A 16,492-nucleotide genomic window follows, 5' to 3' on the forward strand; every position below is an offset into this window, starting at 1 on the left:
ACGGGTTAAAACAATCTGGTAAACGATGGTATGATTGTTTAGTGAAAGTACTTAGAACCATGGACTTCAACGCTACTACTGCTGATAACTGCTTTTTTGTCAAAAAGGATGATGATTACATTGAATTTGTATTGATTTATGTGGATGACATTTTATACATAGGAAAACATAAAGAGAGAAGAGAAACCTTTGTAACCAAACTAAATGAACATTTCTCGTTAAAATCTCTAGGTAAAGTAAACAAATATCTTGGTGTCCAAATTAATAAGACTAGAAGGGGATTCAAACTTACTCAGAGAGATAAGATTGTAGAACTTTTAAATAAATGCAATTTAAACAATGCCAAACCTTGTGATACTCCTATGCAAACTGATTTTCTAAGAAATACTGATGAATCTTCCCCCGAATTCAAGGATAACACATTTTATAGATCAATCATAGGTTCACTTCTTTATATATCTAATTGGACTAGACCAGATATCGCCTTACCACTCAATCTATTATCCAGACATGTCAGCAAACCAACAATGTATCACTGGGAAGCTGTTAAAAGAATTTTAAGATATCTGAAAAGTACACTAGACTTTTGCTTAATATTAGAACCTAAAGACAATAAAGAACCAAAGCTTACATGTTATGCAGATGCAGACTGGGCTGGAGACACCTCATGTAGAAAAAGTACATCTGGTTATATATTTCTCTTAAATGACTGTCCAGTTTACTGGTACACTGGTAAACAAGAACTAGTGGCCACTTCAACGACAGAAGCGGAATATGTTTGTTTATCCAAAGCTGCAAATAACCTTGTATGGTTTAATGATTTAATTTCAGATGTTTGGAAAAAACCTGTTTTGCCTTTTGTTATGCATGAAGATAATAAAGCAGCCATTGAAATATCTAGATCTGATGCCATTGGACAAAGGTCCAGACATATAGATATAAAATTTAAACATGTGAGACAATTATCTCAGGATGGATTTATTAAAGCAGTGCATTGTGATACCTCAGAACAATTAGCTGACATATTGACAAAGCCTTTACCTTCTAAGCAACACAAATATTTAACTTCTAAGTTGTATGTATTGTATTGTCCTGAATCTGAGTGTAATTGGTGTTGTATAACGAATCGGCATTTAGAGGGGGATTTGTCAGATGTAAATGCCTTATTCTCTAATGTGTAAATAATATATGAACGGGGTATCAGGGGTTAACTTATTCTTCACTTCTTAATATATTCATAATTCACCACTCCCACTTATAGCTCCACCCATTGTATATATAAGGAGCCACCTACACCCTTTTCCTCGCTTCTATCTGTGAATATTCAGTGAATATAGAATGCCTATTGTAAATAAAAGGAAATATATTTAAACCTTTAACTCTTACTAATATTATTGAGTCTGATCCTGAAAATATTGCAACAGTATGCCTCAATGTGGCATAGATCAAGGACTCGGACATCAGGGCATCCAATTTTCCCCCCCTTCAAAACAATGCATGTAGGGAAAAGTGCTTAAGAAGTCATAGACCAGTTTCAAGCTGGCTCATCCATGGAATTGGGCAGATGTGAATTCATCTGTAAAGGAATTTCCCCCTAAGAAGCAGTGAACCATTCCTCATTATCTTATAGAGCTATTCAAAGGCTGATGAGGCCTTAGCTTAGAAAAATGTCAAGAATTTACTGAATGCAAATAAAATTCCTTTCAAGCTTAATATCACAATGGGTTAATAAGCCCTCTGAGGCAAAGACAAGTGTAAAAGGTAGGTGGTGGGTAAAAACCATACAATAAGGCTCCCTGGCACCAGTGGTGGGTTGCCCCCAGTTTGGACCGGTTCTATAGAACCGTTAGTAAAATCGGAGGGAGGCTCCGTCCACCCACCCCAATGTCATCAAAATGCTTCTGTGCATGCACAGAACGGTGCGTGGCCCCATTGCGAACCGGTAGGAAAGGTAAGTAGAACCCACCCCTGCCTGGCACCCTTTCTAACTTCTCCCTACCCCAGACCTCCCAAAGCCTCCCCCATCCTGAGGCACCCCACCACTCAGGGTCCCCGCACTCCAATTTCCCACCCCATCAGGTCCTACACCCTCCTCCCCACTCCTTCCACCCCAAACCCTTTCACCAATCACTCATCTGCTGTAGATATCCAGAGCTTTGGAACTTGCAATGGGGAAGGAAAGCAGGCCATTTGATGCCTTGCAACCCTGCAGGCCACATGGGGCTGTCCTGGAAGCAGGTGCCATTGTAGGAGCTGCCTCAATTCATTGGAGCCTCTCTTAAAATGGCATCCCCATTCAGGATGGAGCCAAGAGTACCAGGTGATAGAGTGGACTGCTTTCCTTTCTCAACATGCTTATGGAGTAATAGATGCTGCAGTGTCCCTGCTATTGGTTGTAAGGGCAAATCTACTCTTTATTCCCCTCATAACTGCGGTGGGTGGGTGGCGATGGGGGTGCTACAGCAGCCATAATTTCAAAACCAGGTTGTATGCAGCTTTTCAGGGGTCTGTTGTAACTTTGAATGGTCACTAAACAACCGGTTGTAAGTTGAGGACTACCTGTACAGGGAATCCATTGCTTGCCTCTGAAGTCAAGAAATCAACAACAAAACTAATGGCAGCTCAGTATAAACATCATAAGATGTTTAATATCATACTGGGTTAATAAGCATTAGATACAACTGGTGTCCTGAACCTATCCAAATTAAGATTTTTGAAGAACTCAGTTTGAAAGAAAACATGTTGATGGTCAGAAATCAGATGCCCTGATTGACAGTTTTCCCATTATTTACTCTTGGTTATAAGAGATTACTTTCATTATGTCCTTACGTTGTGATGTCATAGTTCGGTTATCCAACACATATATTAGCTCATATTTTCCTCCAATGGTTCCTCTCTGTGAATAATGAGTTCCATATGTTTCCAGAAATATAAAATACTCTCCCTTCTCATAGGTACTGGGCAACATCTTTAGATCTTCCAGGAATGTCTCACTCAAGCGCAAATTGCGTTTTCGCAATTGGAAAGTTCCCAGTTGTATATTAGATTTGACATGTAAATACTCATAATTCTATAGCAGAAAACAGTAATATATATATAAGTTATTAAAGTTATTCTATCTAAGTATCTAAGTTATAATATTCTTTCACACTGTCTTCTAATTACTGCAAGCTTGTTTATATGGGCAGTTCTCAGATCATACAAGAATCTGTAGATAATTCTTGCCCATAATGGACAACATACGGTACTCAAACATGGGAGGTAGAACCAGTAGTGAGTTTCAATTTGGTTTGCTACTGATTCGCTTGTGCATATGCGCGCGACTCTTCTGCCGCCGCTACCAGTTCGCCCGAACCAAGGCGAACCAGTAGCAACCCATCACTGGGTAGAACTCTTCCATCTCTTCCATAAAGGCAGATTTAGATAAATTTGAAAAACAGGAAGTCCTAAAGGTAATCCAGTTTAATAATCTCTACTTTCAGCAAATGATTCTAGGCATCTTCTCTTTTCTATACCACTCTGTAGCTGGTTATTTAAGACACATATCTTATACACAAATCACTAAGAAATTAGGAGTTATTGGAATGTGCAAAATTTATGGAAATCACAATCCTGCTTGCTGATGTACTTCTAACTTTTAGGCATTTCAAATGGCTATATCTAATGGTTGTCCATCACCCATGACAGTGATTGTCTAAGCATGGTGTCCAGTTCTGATGCCCATCACCATTTTTCTTGGAGATGCTGGGCCCTGAAAAGAGCAGGTGTTTTTCCAGACAAAACTCAGTTTTACCATGGAGTGGTCTAGGAAATATTACCGAATTATGTATTGCTATCCTTTATTGTTGTAATAAATTGAAGAATCCTTGAAGAAGCGCATACTACTACTAAAGCTTGTAATTAACTAGAATTAATATTCAAGAACTTTGGTGCCTAGAGATAGCTGTTATTTTGAAAATCCCCAGGTAAACAAGCATTTGGAAATCATGATTACTTCCCCAAGGAGACAAAGCCATCACTAGAATTTAGAATAACAGAGTTGGAAGGGATCTTGGAAGTCTTCTAGTCCAATCCCCTGCTCAGGCAGGAAACCCTATAGAATTTCAGACAAATGGTTTTCCAATCTCTTCTTAAAAACTTCCAGTGTTGGAGAATTCACAACTTCTGGAGGCAAGTTGTTCCACTGGTTGATCTGTCAGGAAATTTCTTCTTAGTTTTAAACATTAAGACCTAGATGAAAGACACTAAGATGGCATGTGTTTTTAGTGGCTTTGTATGGTTACTGTTGTGCTGATGTGAATCAGGAAATAGAAAGAGAAAAAGGGGAGAAGCTCCAGTCTACCCTTGGTTCCATCATGTAGGCTGATGACAGTAGTGGGTTCCTCTTACCTTTGCTACCGGTTCGGAACTGGTAGCGTGCGCGAGTGCGCAGTGCTTCTGCGCATGCGCAGAGCATTTGTGATGACATCCGGCTGGGTGGGCGGAGCCTCCCGCCGCTGCCACTACTGGCTCTCCCAAACTGGGGCGAACCGGTAGAAACCCACCACTGGCTGAAATAACTGCTAACCAATACTGGTCGACAATATTCCCATTGGTCTAACCTTGGATAGAGGTGTTATGCACGAAAGCCCTGCGATGGGAGACATACTGCCAGTCTAACCCAACAATGGAGATTGAGAGAAGAGAAAAAGAGGGGAAGAATGAAGAGAAAAATTGTAAACAACAAAAAATATTGTAGAAGGGAATGGCTGGAGAGCTATTTGGGGAGTAAAGTTGATGTGAGTATGGAGACCAGTGGTCAGATATTGGTCAAAGAAGGGCAAAAAAAGTCAACAGGTCGTTGCTTGTAGGAAGAAAAGCAAGGTCCCTAAGAGATGGTATCTACACAGAAGACCCAGGTAAGGAACGACACAGCTGGTTAAAGACAGAGAGTCAGAAACTTTGACAAAGCCAAAGTCTCTGGGAAACTTGGGTAAAGCCAAAGTCTCTGGGAAAGAAGAAATGCAGGTGAGTATTGGCTGAACAGATCCAAGAAAAAGGGGTGATTTGTGCTGAGCATCACTCTAAGCAAACTTAACATTAAGCAAGCTTTGCTTGTGCAAATATAGGCTTTTGGTATTTCAATAAACCAATTCAATATGAATGCAACTAACGGTTCAGTGCTCCTTTTGACGTTTGAATTTTTGTTTCCCCCCAAATAATTCATATTTACCTATGATTTGTTTTAACAGCTTACCTTTCCTTTGGTTTTCTCTAAGAAGTCACTCAGGTTGGATGATTTGGAAAAATTTACACTTGTCTCAAAGCCACCTGATAGAGGGAATGAAGTTGATTGCAGTTGAAGAGAGAAGCTCGCATCTAGAGAGTGTGATTTTGTTTTGAATATTTGTTTCATTGTTGATGCTTGGTCGCTGTAGAATTCACTTGTAATTTTTTTGTCTCCTCTTGTCTTGAAAGGCAGAAAATATACAGTCAAATTTCCGAGTAACATTTAGGTAATGATGGACAACACTTAGGCTATGATGACACCCTGTGGGAACTCATGATGGGCTTAGTTCAGACAAGACGTTAGTAAATCAGATTTTTGCCTCAGCACCACTGGTGAATGGTGTGGGATGCTTCTCTTTTTAAAAATCATTCCTGTTAATTTCCTTACTGTAAATGATCAACCCCAATTTCTGGGGAAATGAGGGGTTCTTCTATAATATACCATGGGGAGGGAAGAAGGCAGAGGTGAAATCTACTTACCTTCCTTACCAGTTCGGAAGTGCATGCACTTCATGCAGGCATCACATGCACACGCAGACCCTCTGCACATGCGCAAAACCTTCTGCGCATGTGCAGAGGGTAAAAAACACATTACTTCCTGGTTAAAACCAGGAAGTAATGACACCCGGGCGGGTGGGCAGAGCCTCGCGCCACCATCGCTACTGGTTCTCTGAACCACATGCCACAATCGCTACCGGATCGCCCTATCCGGTCCGAACCGGGAGCATTTCACCCCTGGAAGAAGGCTTGATCCACCACGTCCATTGGTGGATCAAGAGCCAATGGACAGAGATGACAGGAGCTATTGGGATGGACACATCTCCGCCCGCACCTCTGGTCTATATTTTGGATGATTACTTTGAGATCATCTTATCCTGCCATCCCCATTCCAAAATTAGGAGACCTTCAGATTGCTCTGCATAGCCTGAACTGTATATCTGTGGCCATAAAAATCATCAAAACCTGTGAGGGGTGAAAAGTACATGAACTGGTCTCTCCTATACTAAACAGACTCATAAGGGGATGCTTAGGCCAACGGGAGACTATTTCTTCTTCAGACCTCTGACTGAACAATAACAAATATAATTTGGCAGTGTGGTGATCCCTTGTGTCTTCAGGTAAATGTCTGAATGTCTAAAATTCCACATTTTTGATAAAGAACTAAGCTGCTTGCTTTCATTATATATAAATTAAAACACCTCTACACAGAACACCAATTGTATCTTTCCAGCATAGGAATTTTTTAAAAAAATCTCTATGGTGTTAAGGGCATTTAACAAAATATTTATAACTCATGCCCTTCAGCCATACAAAGGATAATAATAATAATAATAATAATAATAATAATAATAACAACAACAACAACAACAACAACAACAACAACAACAACCTTTATTGTCACTGCACAACATATGTACAATGAGATTGGTGGAGCCCCCTCAGTGCACCCCCCCAACACAATACAACTCACAGTGAAGACAGAAAATCCCTAACCCAATAAATCAAATTAATAAACACCAAGTCCTATTTCACCCGTGTGAACATGTTACATGTTGCGCCGGCCCTGCAAGTCCATTGTACTACATAGTTATGATGTTATTTCTCATTTAGGAGTCTGACAGCCCACGGATAAAAACTGTTCTTCAGCCTGTTTTTGAGGCTGGCTATGCTTCTATATCTCCTTCCCGATGGTAGGAGGGTAAAGAAGTGGTGATCAGGGTGTGAGTCATCCCTGAGAATTTTCCTCACTCTTCTAAGGCAGTGAGGCCTAGTGATCTCATCTAGTGGTATCAGGGGACAGCCCATGATGTTTTATGCTGTGCTCACCACCCTCTGTAATGTTTTTTTTATCTGCGGCTGTCAAACCGGCATGCCATACTGTGATGCAATAAGTGAGGACGCTTTCTATTGTGGACCAGTAAAAGGAGGTCATCAGTTATTGTTTCACCCTGTTTTCATGCAAGACCCTTACTTTTCTTTTCTTTCTTTTCTTTTCTTTTCTTTCCTTTTTTTTTTTTTTGATTTATATGCCGCCCTTCTCCAGAAACTCAGGGCGGCTTACAATGCGTTAAGCAATAGCCTTCATACTTTTTGTATATTTATACAAAGTCAGCTTATTGCCCCCACAAACTGGGTCCTCAATTTACTTACCTTAGAAAGGATGGAAGGCTGAGTCAACCTTGAGCCTGGCGAGATTCGAATTTACAATAATTGCAGACAGCTGGTGTTAATCACAATGCTATCAGTCTGATGAGCCACCATCAGACTGATATTAAAAGGGAGACCCTATTACGGAAGACCCTAACAAGACCCTTACAGCTGATGGGAACTTCTGGGTGTGTCAATCCCAATGCTTATGGTCAACGCTGTGATGGGAAGTCTGAATTATCAAATATGCATAGGGGGACCTTGCTATAGATCTAGTTCTCCCTCCCCCCAAAAAACTAGACAGTGCTGCATTTTGTTTTTGCCTATTTGTTTTTTTTTTTTTTGCAACAAAAGCACCTGGTTGTTCTTGGCTAATCTCAAAAAGCAAAGCTGGACCAGAACTGCAGACTATCTGAATGGATTCCAGGGATGTAACCTAGACAAGGCAATTTTAAAGAAAATCCTAAGGCAATGGCAAAACATCTATGTAAAGTTGCCAAGAAAATTATATGGACACACATAATTGACATTTTAGAAGCTGAGGCTGAGGCAAAGTGGATTTTACCTTTTGATGCAAAACAAAACTCTGCTTTACACAAAGAAGCTTACTTCATAACTGAGGAAAGCCGTATTCCATGGCTTGCGGTAATAAGTCGCTGTGTTCCCATCCCGGACTCTGTCACAGATGCCATTGTAGAACTCATTGTAAAATGGTTTTTGAGCTGGTTTCATTCCCAGCACATTAATACTTCAAGAAAAGGAAGCAAGAAAAGTTATGTTATTAATACACAACCATTTCATTGTATTATTAAATGTCATATACCAGTGATGGCTAACCTTTTCCGGACCGAGTGCCCAAAGCGCAAGGGCGTGCACATGAATGTGTGCGTGAACGCCCAAAATGCAATGCACATGCAGCCCCCTGCATGCGCCCCCCACATATGTACGTGCAACCCTGCATGCACGCAACCCCCCCCGCATGTGCCCCACATCCCTGTGCATGCGCAGCAGAGACCAGCTGGCTAGCGGGAGTCACACGCACATGCATGGCGGAGCTGGGCTGGGGCGACAGCTCGCATGCCCACAGAGAGGGCGCTGTGTACCACCTCTGGCATGCATGCCATAGGTTCACCATCACTATCATATACTATCAGAAATAACAAGGAGGAACAGCAAAATACGAATCAATTATATACACAAAATACCAATTTTTTTTCTTCTTAGAATTTTCCTCCAAGTGCAAGCTCTGCTTTTTTCAGAAACCAACCAACCAACCAACCAACTAACTAACCAACCAACTAACTAACCAAGTGTTCCATTGGTTGCAACAGGAAGTGATAGACCAGCTTGTCATCTGAGTCTGGCATCATGGGTGCCACCTCAAAGTTACTCAGCCAGTTTTCATGCCTATGGTGGGACTAGAAGTTGAGTCTCCTGGTTAACCACAGACCAGACTGGCTCTCACCCAAACAAAAAGTATTTATTTATTTTTTTGCACCTTAAATATTAAACACTTATTGTCTGGAAGATTTCATTTAGTAATCATTTAACTTGGCTGTCAGGATATCAGACTCTTCAATGTCTCTGGATGGCTTACAAGTAACAAAAAAGAAAACTTATAGAAGAGTCATAGTTGGCCAATAAAGACTAATAAAAAACCAAAATAGTGTGGACTCCACAATGACCCTTTTCCATAGCCTGGGAGAACAATCAAGTATTTAATGATTTTCTCAGTTATATCGTTATAGGTAAAGGTAAAGGTTCCCCTCGCACATATGTGCTAGTCGTTCCTGACTCTAGGCGACGGTGCTCATCTCCATTTCAAAGCTGAAGAGCCAGCACTGTCCAAAGACATCTCCGTGGTCATGTGGCCGGCATGACTAAACGCCAAAGACGCATGGAACACTATTACCTTCCCACCAAAGGTGGTCACTATTTTTCTACTTGCATTTTTAACACGCTTTTAAACTGCTAGGTTGGCAGAAGCTGGGACAAGTAACGGAAGCTCACCCCATTACGCAGCACTAGGGATTCGAACCGCTGAACTGCTGACCTTTCAATCGACAAGCTCAGCGTCTTAGCCACTGAGCCATCGCTGTTCAAAAGTCAGAACGGGATGTCACTCCAGAGGGCAAGTGCCACAACAGAGAAGGTATGCTTTCAGGAACTCATAAAATCATACTGTTTCAAGGATCACAATCCACATTATCACATGAATTTACATGCTTATACTATATTCCTCCATTAATGGGCTACACTGGATTAATCTGAAGCCCCTTTCTAAAGCAGACCAGGATTATTTGGAACAGGTTTTCATTTAGTTAGAAAATAATTTAGTGCAGGGGTCCCCAACCTGTGAGCCATGGCCCACTAGTGGGCCACAAGCAGATTGCAACCAGGCCACAGAAATGGTCGGCAAGTGTGCATGTGCATGCACACATCTTCCCTTGCACAAGCAGCGGGTGAACACATGTGCACACTCCATTTTCTTGTGCAAATGGAGTTGCATGCACATCCATGGTGGGTTGCCCCCGGTTTGGACCGGTTCTATAGAATTGGTAGTAAAACCGGCGGGAGGCTCCACCCACCGACCCCTATGTCATGAGGAAGCTTCTGCGCATGCAGCCTCGTTGCAAACCGGTAGTAAAGGTAAGTAGAACCCACTCCTGATGCACATGCATGCTTGCCAGCTGCTGGGGCAGAACCATCACTTCTGCCCCTTCACCTCGCTATTCTGCAAAGCTCCAAAGAGTTAGTCCACTTTGTATTTAGATTTCTCTTTTGCTCTAGGCTTAAGTTTGTTCTAAGCTGGCATGCTGCTACCATGGCAGCAGTACAAAACAGAAGAAATAAATCTGGCTTTGTGAACATCCATTAGATGCCAAGGTTAGCAGGTAGAAAATTCTAATCTCTGATGGGCAGGTCAAAGTAGGAACAGTTAAAAAAATAATGAAGAACTTATATCTTCATGATGTCCAAATGTAGGACCAGAAAGCAGAATGGTAAATTCATTAGCAGGAAAGGATTGATAAAAAGATCCGTGGCACTACACATCTGCTGATCTTTATTATATGTTCAATTTTATCATCACAGAAATGTCTTATCCATGACCGAAAAACTTAGTGAAGCTTAGCAGAAGATACGTACATGACACGTCAGAGCAAAATCAAGGAGCATTCAAGATGCAAAGCTCCCCAATTGAGAGGTAAAGTGTGTGTTTGATGGGTCTTGATTGTATGCTAATGTTCCAGTGACTTTTGTTTTTGTTGATCTTGTTGATTTTAATTGTCATTTGAATTTCCTTTGGTTTTAATGAATACCACCTAAAGTCATTACCATATCACTTTGGGTGACATACAAATGCTCCAAGTAATTTTTTAAAAAAATGTCACGACTTATTTAGTGTTCAACTCAAGGGCATTATGAGAAATTAAGATGACACTGAAAGCTGACACTTTGCTTTGCAGGATGACCATTTTAAAATTATTTTAACATTATTGGTATTAAAAGCCAGTCTTGAAATTTTCAGGTAGCTTTTAAAAAACCAAATTAGTTTGATAGTTTTGTGTGTGTGTGTGTGTGTTCATAAAAAAGTCAGATAGAATTGGGAGCCTGGTGGAATCAAGCCAGGTCCGCAGAAGCTTTGCATTCTTGGAAGCCATTTTGAATCCAGATTTAGCAGATAGCACGACATGCAATTCTGCACTTTGGAAGCCGGACCTGGTGTCAGGTTTTTGTTTCTATGCATTTCGTTTTTAATAGTTTTAATATGGCTTCAATATGGTTTCATTTCTGATTGGGAGATGCCCAGAGTTTATTATAAGATGGAAGCATATATAAATGCAATGTATAAATAAATAAACATTCGTATTCTTCTCATTTTCTAAAACTCACCCTTGTCCAGCTGTTCTTCCAAGCTCTGATACGTCTATGACACGATCCCCACAGGGTGGGCGTTTGGTTTCATCACAATTATCTTCGTCAGAGAAGTCACCACAGTCATCTTCTGTGTTACACACCAACCTACCCTTTAGACAATATCCTTAGTGTGGAGCAAAGAATGAAACAATTATAATGATAGATAATTGGATATTTAGAATACCTTCATAAATCAACATTGCTTTCCCAAATTGTGCCTTTTGGATGAATTGGGCTTCAACTCCTCAAAATTTCAGCCTAAATAAAACAAACTGCCATTTATATCAGAATGAACGACTGATTTGCAGTTAATTTCTCTGGGGGGAAAATAGTGTAATATTGTTTGAATGATATAATATGCTTTTACATATCACTACACTGATTTTAAAAAATTACTGAGGCTTTTTGGTTTGCATTTCAGTGCAAATTTAACTTAATCTGTTCTTCCTGAACTTATATGCATATTAAAAAGGTTTCATTTGATGAAACAAAATGACCATCATCATATAATAGTACAATGAAAATAGTACATAGTTGTGATCAAAATATACTAAAAGTGAACAAGATCTTTTTCAGTTTTTTTTAAATGGGAAGCATCACAATATTTCGACATTTAACATTTATCTGAACAGTGCAGTGTGGTTCTCCCATCAAAACATGGCTTATAAAAATGCATCATTATTATCGTCTTTTAATGACCCCATGATCCCTTGCGGGGTGGAGTCTGGGCAACTGAATGGACCTGAGTGTTTACTGGCTGGATGCCCTTCCTGTCATCAATGAGGAATTATATTCCTGCAGATATATACTCATCGTGCCCAGAGAGAGAAATATCTGCCTCTACCTAGGGTCGAACTCACAGCGAGAGCCCCACCTCTAGGCCACTGCACCAGCCTGTTTATAAAAATGCATGCAGAAAGAAAATGCTCTTGCAAAAATGACATTAGAAAATACAATATTCATGTTGTGGCCCGTCAGCAGCCTGTGCGGATCGTAGCTGACTCTGACAGCAAGGAGGCTGGTGTGGTGTTGCGCTAGCAGCCTGTGCAGCTGGCACTCGAGTCGGACAATGAGGAGGCTGGAGAAGATGTGGTGCCAGAGGCGGGGATTCAACCAGGGCCTTCAGAACCCCCAGAAGCTCCTTTAAGTGAAGAGGGCGAAGAGGAGGAGCCTCTTCTTGATGCAGGGGCACGCAGAGCGGCCAAAAGGCAGGAGTGGCTCCTCAGGAGGAGGTCTCCTCGAGAGTAAGGCTTGGGGCTAATTGGCCACTCCCTTAGCCTATTTAAGGAGGAACGCTGACTGAAGCAATTTGTAGGGAACAACTTTAGTTCACTCTACTTCGCGTCTGGATTCTCTGCAAATTGCTTCTGGGCTTTCTACCAAACTTAGTAAGATTGTGATTACTTTATCTTTGGTTTCTTGTAGGCTGTTAAGAAAGTTTATTAACAGCCTTTGTTTTGAAAAAGACTGAGTTATTTTAGTAAAATAAGTTTTGTACAAACTTTGTGTGTGCTGTATCCTTTGGGGTCCGTAGCTGGGGCAGAATAATTCATCATCACACTATACTATGGACATTTGCTTAGACAAAAAAATGTGCTATGGGAGAAAGCTGCTTATAAAACAAAAACACATCAACCAGTATGTCATTTTCACCTACTGGAAGGTGATCCTGTAGATTCTCTTTGCCGGACAATGAAGGCAGCAGAAAAATGATGTCAAAGTCTCCATACTGCTTTTCTTGCAGTTTTAGAAAGCAAACAAAAACATTTTAGCCAGTGTGCAGTTTCCCCATCTGGAAAGTGATCCTGGAGGCTCTTCTTACAAAGGCCTAGAGTTTTAAATCATTGGGATCTGGCTCTAAATCTTCATCTTGTCATCATACCACTAGAGTCAGTGATGGCAGTAGAGAAATGATGTCAGAGTCTCCATACCTACCATTTTCACATTCAAACTCTTGCTTCCCACAATGACCTCTCCCATCTGGGCACGGAGTTCTTGTCTCACAGGACTCTCTATCGCTCAGGGCCTCAATGCATGGCTTCCCTCCAAACTGTCCAAACTTCAGAATACTCCTTGAGCGGTACTTTGTGGGAGATATTAAAAAGGAAATTAAAACAGGCTCAGAATCAGCCAGCTGTGGAGGGGATGAACGGCTGGGGAAAATGAAGCTGGTCTCGAAAGCCCTCCACTTGCCTTTTAATTAATGATTAACATTGAAGTTTAATTCATCCTTGCCTGTTTTTAAATCTTAAATTTGATATACTGTTTTTAGTCCCTCTATGTGGGAAATGGCTAGTAAAATAAATATGCAAGGTGAAAGAAATGGAAACTTGTTGCAATGCCACAAAATGGAAAGGATGGAGAATTCAGGTTTCACAGCAGAGGTGAAATTCAGCCAGTTTGGACTGGTTCGCCTGAATTGGTAGCAGAAATCAATCATGGGTGGGGGCCCCAGCTCTATGCCACCCACCCACCTGCCCCAGCTCTATGCCATCCTATTTAGGCATGTTTTTTAGGTCGGGTGCATTGTGGAAGGCGGACGCCAGTGGTGGGTTGCCCCTGGTTCGGACCGGTTCTATAGAACCGGTAGTAAAACTGGTGGGAGACTCCGCTCACTGACCCCAAAGTCATCAGGAAGCTTCTGCGCACGGCCCAATTGCGAACCGGTAGTAAAGGTAAGTAGAACCCACCTCTGGCACACGTGTGAGCAAAGTGCATGCGCAGAAGGCCAGGTGCATGTGCAGAAGGCAGACATGCATGCGAACTGGGTGTGTATGCACACAAACCAGCCACACGGCCGCACATGAACCAAGTGTGTGTGCGCGCGCAGCGAACTGGTAATAACATAATGTGAAACCCACCACTGGCTATTCAGGAGGAAAGACTATCACTCCATTACTGGATGATCATCTACTCAACCTCAACCTCACCAAATTTTAAGAAAGGAACACTGACGTACAGCTAGAGAGGCTATTATAGTGTAGACAGTTACACAGTGAAAGGATTGAAACGAGTGATCTCTTATCATCCATTCAAATTTAACATTCGTAAATAACCAGTTATTCCAAACAAGAAACCCTTTTTCTTTTACTACTTGAAACTAATATCCACCAAGGAGCCTATACTTCACAAACAAATCTTCTTCATGAAGCCCTTTTAATGAAAGTGAAATTATGGAAATGCCACTTACTCTGTGACTTGAGCACGGACTGCATGGCCCCCAATCGTCCCAGGTAGTCAGCAAGCAGTCAATGGGCTCTGGAGCATTAGGTTCCCGTTTCAACCTTAAAATAAAATCATTTTAAATTAATTTGAAATGTTTCTGGATTAATACGTTGTAAGTTCCTGTTTGTATGTATAATGTTTGTATATTGCAAGGAAGCTATATAGGAACAATACAACTTTTTTTTCTCTGGCTATTTAATAGGGATGCAACGTCGTCTTGTTGTAACTCTCACAACGAAACGTTGCTTGACATTATTTGCTCTGGACTGTGCAATTTCAAGATGCATGCTATATTGGAATATCCCCCTGAAAAGTCCATGACCCTAGGAAAAAGAGTTGAGTTTATTATTGTTTATTGTTTATTGGTTCGATTTATATGCCGCCCTTCTCCGGAGACTCAGGGTGGCTTACAATGCATTAAGCAATAGCCTTCATACTTTTTGTATATACCTGGTTAGTAGGGCTTTCGCCTTCCCCCCAAGCGGTATTCTTTTTTTATACAAAGTCAGCTTATTGCCCCCACAATCCAGGTCCTCATTTTACCTACCATGGAAGGATGGAAGGCTGAGTCAACCTTGAGCCTGGTGAGATTTGAACTTGCAGTAGTTGCAGGCAGCTGGCAGCTAAGTGCTACTTTAACAGCACTTTAGTCTGCTGCACCACCCAGGCTCTTGCAACTGATTGGCAGTTTCTATGCGCAAGCTTCTTTGCTTGTTTTTAAAAACAGAATTCAAGCAAGCAAGATTGTATCTTATAAGATTTAATACAAAGATGCTTTAATCTATAACTTGATGGGTTTATACATTCACATTTTAAAGAATTCTCAGGAATTTTCTCCGTACCACTGATGTAGGGAAAATCAGTGATGATCCAAGACCCAAGAGGTGTGTGTTAGGGGTGGGTTCTACTTACCTTTACTACCGGTTCGCAATGGGATCGCGCTTCTGCGCATGCACAGTTAGTTGATGATGACATCCGGGGCAGTGGGCAGGGCCTCCCGCAGGTTTTACTACCGGTTCTTGCAAACCTGTCCGAACCAGGGGCAACCCACCACTGGTGTGTGTGTGTGTGTGATTTTGTTTGGGTGCCTTTTGTATTTACTATCAGCACACCCTGGAAATTTTAGTACCATGGTACTAATAAAATAATGTACAGTCGACAGTTTGATTTTATATTTTACGCATGTACATGAATTCTATTGTCCTCAATAGGGCTGGCATATTGTTCAAAATTAATCAAAGCATCAGGATTTCTAAAATCACTTAGAGTTAATCAAAGCATTTAGAAAAAGGGAGGAAGCAGGAATTCTCATTTGCAGGTATTCTCTTACTTTCTATCTTCCAGAAATTAAAAACAAGGTACCAGGAATTTTGGAGAAGATTGACCACGAATGCTACCAAATGTAATTTCTATCCCATAAAATGAACTCACCTTGCTTTCCCTGCAGAGGCAAAACCATTTGCTCCTAAAATGCAGAGAACTCCTATAAGAAGCAAAGAAGAAGACATGGTGGCAGCTCTAATAAAAAGTAAGATAAGATGCAGATTCAAGTCTTTTATACTGTTCATCTTTGTTAAATATTAATAAGGCAGTAAACAAAAGGTCATGCTAGGTGAAGATCAAATTTCATGTTGATTTTTTGAAAATGCTATGGACTTCCTTGTACATTTATGTAATTTGTTAAGTGTCTTTGTATGTATACACACACACATGCAATATATACACACAGACACACAAAGAGACTATGTGTATGCGTGTGTGTGTGTGTGATATGTGTGTGTTTGTGTGTGTATATACCAGAGGTGGGTTTCAGCAGGTTCTGACCAGTTCTGGAGAACTGGTAGCGGAAATTTTGAGTAGTTCGGAGAACTGGTAGTAAAAATTCTGACTGGTCCTGCCCCCATCTATTCTCTGCTTCCCAAGTCCCAGCTGA

The 16,492-nt window shown here is 41.1% G+C and overlaps 1 protein-coding gene across 1 annotated transcript in view; it reads right to left on the bottom strand.

Annotated features, from left to right (window-relative positions):
* The window catches only part of C9 (complement C9), a 28,584-nt gene extending 12,517 nt beyond the window's left edge, over positions 1-16,067 (bottom strand). Inside the window, exons 1-7 of the mRNA XM_034440781.3 lie at positions 15,991-16,067; positions 14,525-14,618; positions 13,270-13,417; positions 11,311-11,458; positions 8,026-8,164; positions 5,237-5,449; positions 2,830-3,070 (exon numbers count right to left, since the gene is read on the bottom strand). Of these exons, the coding sequence (XP_034296672.2) occupies positions 2,830-3,070; positions 5,237-5,449; positions 8,026-8,164; positions 11,311-11,458; positions 13,270-13,417; positions 14,525-14,618; positions 15,991-16,067 (1,060 nt within the window). The remainder of the gene's footprint in view (positions 1-2,829; positions 3,071-5,236; positions 5,450-8,025; positions 8,165-11,310; positions 11,459-13,269; positions 13,418-14,524; positions 14,619-15,990) is intronic.
* Positions 16,068-16,492: the final 425 nt, after the last annotated feature.

The sequence above is a fragment of the Pantherophis guttatus genome, chromosome 2 (assembly GCF_059756535.1).
Source record: "Pantherophis guttatus breed Tessera chromosome 2, ASM5975653v1, whole genome shotgun sequence".
Taxonomy (NCBI): domain Eukaryota; kingdom Metazoa; phylum Chordata; class Lepidosauria; order Squamata; family Colubridae; genus Pantherophis; species Pantherophis guttatus.